General features: G+C 40.8%; 1 protein-coding gene across 1 annotated transcript in view; it reads left to right on the top strand.

Moving 5' to 3' along the window:
- The window catches only part of cct8 (chaperonin containing TCP1, subunit 8 (theta)), a 28,282-nt gene extending 25,600 nt beyond the window's left edge, over positions 1 to 2,682 (top strand). The window contains exons 14-15 of the mRNA XM_072514028.1: positions 249 to 368; positions 2,413 to 2,682. Coding sequence (XP_072370129.1) covers positions 249 to 368; positions 2,413 to 2,490 — 198 coding nt within the window. The 3' untranslated portion in view covers positions 2,491 to 2,682. The remainder of the gene's footprint in view (positions 1 to 248; positions 369 to 2,412) is intronic.
- The last annotated feature ends 3,318 nt before the right edge of the window (positions 2,683 to 6,000 follow it).

Here is a 6,000-nt window from a genome sequence, read left to right on the forward strand (position 1 = left end):
GTTTGGTATTAACAGCCAAAAACTAAAAATAAACGAAGGAGTTACTTCAAAAAGTACATCTTGTTGAAACCGGTAGGTATTGTAATTTTAGTAGCATCTCTCTCAATTCATAGATTAAAAACACTAAACCAGGTCATTGTGATTTATCAGGTTTTTTTTCCAAAAAGAAACCCAGTAATTGTTTTTCTTCCTAAATGGTTAAGTTGAGTGGCTGATTTTTTTTTTTTTTATCATATTCTTGTTTTCAGGGTGAAGGTTCAGGCCTGAAGGACATGCTTGAAGCTGGAATATTAGACCCATACTTGGTTAAATACTGGGGAATAAAGCTGGCTACAAATGCTGCTGTAACTGTTCTAAGAGTAGACCAGGTGAGTAGTGGCTCCCAGAGTGATGATGATGTATTTGAAAGATTTTGAATCTCTGTTGCTTCTGTTATACAAATAGTCTGCTTTAGGTTTCATTGTGTGTTACAGGGTTTGGCATATTTGAGAATATAAACCTACAAGCCTAGATCCCAGAAATTAATTTTGGTATTTGAGTCTTTTGCAGCACTTTGTGCAAGATTTTAAAATATTAACCCCTCTGAATGATTTAAGTCTTTGCTCAGAATGGTCTAAATTTCATGGAACAGCATCAAAGCAAATTCATCCTTAGTTTATGATGGAGAAGCTAATTGAGTTCAATATTTAACAAAACAGGCATTTCAATTTTATTCCTGTTTGCAGTTATTAATTGTAAACGTTCTAAAATATTTTCTTATTGGTTTACCACTCTTGTGGAGAAAGTAAAAGGATATGTGCAATTACATTGGGATTTTTAAAAAAAATCTGGGGTGCGGTTCCATGGGTATTTTTGGAACTTGCCCAAGTGCCCATTCTTCTTGGATGAGCTTCAGAATGTCACCGAGTTATTGGATGTCCTTGTCTAATATAATACGTGCACTTCTGGCAAGGTGCAATGGATTGCAGTTGGGAGTGGGAGCCTCAATTAATTTTGAACTGTTTCTTTGGATCCAAATGCCAATTGTGGATACTATTGGTTGAGATCAGCTAATTTGGCATTGATTAACGTAGAATTTTCTGATCTCTGACTCACTTATACGTGACTTTATCAAGCAGAGCTTTCAAAGAAGCAATACTTTACTTTGAAATGTAGGGTGAATGGCATTAAACATAGAATTGATATTCCATAATAGGATGATCCACAGCAACCATTAATTAATTTTCAGGTGTCTGATTTTGAGTTTCTGATCTTCCTCCTAAGATCATTAAATTGAGAAATTTTGGAAGGGGAGTAGCTGTAATGAATCTGCAGTTCATTTTCTTTGCTAAAGAATACTAATTTTTTTGGCACATGGTAGTGGTGAGCCTAAAACAATAGAGAGGAATGCAGAGACACTTGTGGAATAATTGTTTCAACATAGCCCCACCCTTCACACAAAAAGCACAGTTAAGTGGGCTGATAGTCAAATGCCTGCCAGTGCTGTGAGTTGAGGAAATCGTGATATAAAAAAATTTCCCACCACCATCCTCGGGTGCAATACAAGTGGTAGAAATATTGTCAGGTTGCTGTCTTTTTCCTGATTGCTCGGATGCAATTTCTTCTTGATGTATTTGTATAGAGTAGCTCTATAATAAGATTTTGGAATTTGATTTGTATGATGCATTCATTTCAACATAAATTACCTTTTCCTTTTCAAACAGGAATTAAATTCTTTGCTATTGATCTTGGCCTCATTCAAGATTTTTTGTAAGGTCATTTACTTGAATGGAATCACAAAATACAGTGCATTTATAAATTCTTTTGTCGCTTTAAAAATTATATTTTGTTTTTATACATCTAAACATAAAATGTACTAGTTTTTTTAATGTTACTGCTTTAGTGATTGAAACAGCAACAGCAGCTGAAAACTGCGTATAGTGGCAAGTAGAATTGAAGTCCATAATGGCTGTGCGAGGACAATTCACTGTTCATTTGAGAAAAAATGCACAAAAACGTCATATTTGTACCGAGTTAACAAATCGATACAAAATGTGTTCTATCATTTGTTTGTCCAAGTTCAGGTTTAGATCTGCACAAGGGCTTTATAAACACACTATATTGTAGTCCATCTCTAAATAATGAGTCTGTTTTTTCTGCATAACTCCAGATTGCTGCCCTGTCTCCACTTTTGCATTTTATTGAATCTATTTTAAACTTTTAGTTGCTTCATAAACTTGTTGAAGTGATTAATGCAGAGTATGATGTAAAAATATTGCACTCCACCTGCAAAAGCTTAAATAATTTATTTATTTTTCACTAACTGTTCCACAGACTTTTATTTGTTCTTCTGTTGATAGCTGTGCAAATCTGAAACTTTGCTTGTCTTAATTTATGATCAATACCCTCTTGGATGCTTTTTTTTCTTTGCAGATAATAATGGCAAAACAGGCAGGTGGACCCAAACCTCCAGCACAGAAGAAAGACTGGGATGATGATCAAAATGACTGAACAGATTTAACCACCTAGGAATTAATATTTACCAACTAATGTACGTACTGAGCAGCAAGTACAAATTGGATCTGTTGAGTTTTGTTATTTATGCAGCTTGTTTACTTATGATACACAAATTTGTGGCATTATGCCGAAGGGTCAGAAAATACTGGTACTGTTCTGTCTAATAAAGGCTTTGGACGACCACAATATTGCCTGTCTTTGTTTATTTTGTTAATTTGAAAATCAATCTTAGATTTTGGTGCTTAGTTTCAAGGATATAGTGCTTGCGTATTAAAATGAAATATCACAAGTGGTACGGTGCAGATAAGTGCCATTCTCCTATTTTTTCCCCAATACCCCAACACATTGTTTCTATTCAATAATCGTCTCATGTCCTCTTGAATGGCTCTATTAAATCGGCGTCCACCACGTGCCCAGGCAGTACATTCTAGATACAAACTGCTTTCTGTATGAAAATGTTCTTTCTCGCATCACATTTGCTTCTTTTGAAAATCATTTTTAAGGCTGTGCCCCCTCTTTTCTCAATTATTTTATGAATGGGAACAGTTTCCCCCTATCTAACTGATCTGTCCACTGCTGCCTCTCAGCCCCAGGGACCCAGTTTCAATTCTGGTCTTGGGTGACTGGAGTTCACACTTTCTCCCTGTGGGTTTGCTCCGGCTTCCTCCCACAGTCCAAAGATGTGCATGTTCGGTGGATTGGCCATGCTAAATTGCTCCTTAAGGTCAAAAGATATGCAGATTAGGTGGGGTACTGGGAGGGTTGATGCAGTCTTGCTGGGCCGAATGAACTCCTGCTCTGTAGGAATCCTATGTTTGTCCTCTTCACCGTTTACAGTGCTTCCAAGTTTTATGTCCCCCTGCATACAAAGATCTAGATCATTAATATATATGTGGCAAAGTAAGAATCCAAAAGCATCTCTTGACCATTACCGTTTCCTATTAGCAATGTGAATAACTGCCCATTATATAGTAAATATTTTTATTCAAATTTTCAGTTTACAAACAAAATATTCAACCAGATTCATACACGACAAAATATATCCCCTGCTGCCCAACCTGTCCCTCCAATTTAATTTAAAAAAAAAAAAATTAGTTAACAGTTTTTCAGAATAACACCAATACAACCATTTATGTACAAGTTAACAGTACTCCAACCTTTTCATCCGCACCTCCACAAACCCAAAAGAAGCAACAACCAAATACCCAATGCCGCTAAGTCTAAAAATTCTATTAGGTCGCCTAGCCCAGCTGCTGCACTGAGCAGGGATGAGGACCTACAGCCAAGATTTGCCTAAGGGCTATCAAGGAAGTAAAGGCAAGAGCATCGGCCTTTGTCTCTGTCTGTAACTGGCAAGTTTGAGATCCCAACAATAGCCATCAAAGGACATGGTTCTAAGTCGACACCAAGAATGCCCAACATGGTGCTGTCGAAGGAGACCCAAAAGTTCACGAGCCCAAGGCAGGACCAGAATGTGTGTGTGATGGACAGAGCATCGCTCACATCTATCCCCTACATCTGCACAAAAAAACCCACTAATTTGGGCTCTGGTCAATTGCACCCTCGGCATCGGGCTGAGCCGAGCACACTAAGAGGTAGAGTTGATTCTATGTAGAGCCTCACTCCATTCCACATACGCAACTTCCTGGCATAATTCCTGGGGGTGGGACAATGGTTAACACTGCTGCCTCTCGGCACCAGGGACCCAGGTTCAATTCCTGCTTGGATGACTGTGGAGTTTGCACCTTCTCCCAGTGTCTGTGTGGGTTTCCTCTGGGTGCTCTACTTTTGTCCCAGTTCAAAGATGTGCATATTTGGTGGATTGGCCATACTAAATTGCCCCTTAGTGTCCAAAGATGTGCAGGTTAGGTGGAGTGTGCAGGTTAGGTGGAGTGCTCTTTCTGAGGGTCAGTGCAATCTTGATGGGCTGAATGGCTTCCTTCTGCACTAAGGATTATAAATTCCTCCCATTTTCTTTTTTGTCCAATAGGACCAAATCCGTCGACATCATTAGATCTCTGACACCTCTCCCTCCCTTACACTTGCTGCTGAGGGAGTGGGGGACCAAAGTGAAGGAAGCAATCTCCTTGCGCGCAAAATGTCGCACCTGGTAATTTTGAAACTGGTTAGCTCTTGTGGGTTTACCCCTTTTCAGCAACTCCTCAACAAACATCCCCAAACCTTTCCAAGCCCCCTCCTTCCAAACCCCGAAGGACGAATCCAAAATGCCAGCACAAAACAGTGGTTCCCACAGATTGGGGTCAACACTGACAGCACTCAGCTTGAAGTGCCGTCTAAATTGTCCCTATATTTTCAAGGTGGCCGCCACCGGATTGTCAGCCCATTTCATTGGGGAAAATGGAACGGGAGCTGTAACCAATGCCCTCAAGCTGGTACCTTTCCAGTCATCCCTCTCCATCCGCCCCACATGGACTCCATCCCTCTCTCACCCCCGCACCCTGTGTGGAGTTCGCACGTTCTCCCCATGTCCGCGTGGGTCTCACCCCCACATCAGAAAAAGGATGTGCAGGGTAGGTAGATTGGCTATGCTAAACTGTCCCTTAATTGGAAAAAAAAAAATTGGATACTCTAAATTTAAAAATAAACTTTGAAAGGAAAATTGGAAGGTACGGAAACAAAAACAGAAATCTTGGGAGAGTATTCATTTTAATCGATTGAATCCTTCCACCCAAAGTCACAATCAGAATCACAGAAAATATAGTGCAGTAAAAGCCCTTCGGTCCATTGAGTCTGCACCACTGCATGAAAGACACCTGATCTGCCAATCCTTATCCCATTTGTCAGCACTGGGCCCATAGCCTCGAATGTTAAGACGTGCCAAGTGTTCTCCAGATACTTTTTCAGGGATGTGAGGCAACCCACCTCTAACACCTCCCAGGCAATGCGTTCCAGACCATTGCCACACTTAAAAAGAAAATAATTTTTTTTCCCCCCTCAAATACCCCCTCAACCTCCCACTCCTCACCTTGAACTTGTGTTCCCTCGTAATCAATCCTTCAACTAAGAGAAACAGCTATTCCCTATCCACCCTGTCCATGCCCCTCCATCTTGTACACCTCAATCAGGCCGCCCCTCAGTTTTCTCTGCTTCAGCGAAAACAACCCAAACCTATCCAACCTCCCTTCATAACTTAAATGTTCCATCCCAGGCAACATCCTGGTGAAACGCCTCTGCATCCATTCCAGTGCAATCACATCCTTCCTGTAATGTGGTGGCACGGTACCACAGTGGTTAGCACTGTTGCTTCACAGCACCAGGGTCCCAGATTTGATTCCCGGCTTGGGTCACTGTATGTGCGGAATCTACACGTTCTCCCCGTGTCTGTGGGTTTCCTCCGGTTTCCCCCTACAGGTCCTGAGAGACGTGCTGTTAGGTGAATTGGACATTCCGAATTCTCCCTCCGTGTACCCGAATAATCACCGGAATGTGGCGACTAGGGGCTTTTCACAGTAACTTCATTGCAGTGTTAATGTAAGCCTACTT

Source organism: Scyliorhinus torazame, chromosome 8 (assembly GCF_047496885.1).
Source record: "Scyliorhinus torazame isolate Kashiwa2021f chromosome 8, sScyTor2.1, whole genome shotgun sequence".
In the NCBI taxonomy this organism is placed as follows: Eukaryota; Metazoa; Chordata; class Chondrichthyes; order Carcharhiniformes; family Scyliorhinidae; genus Scyliorhinus; species Scyliorhinus torazame.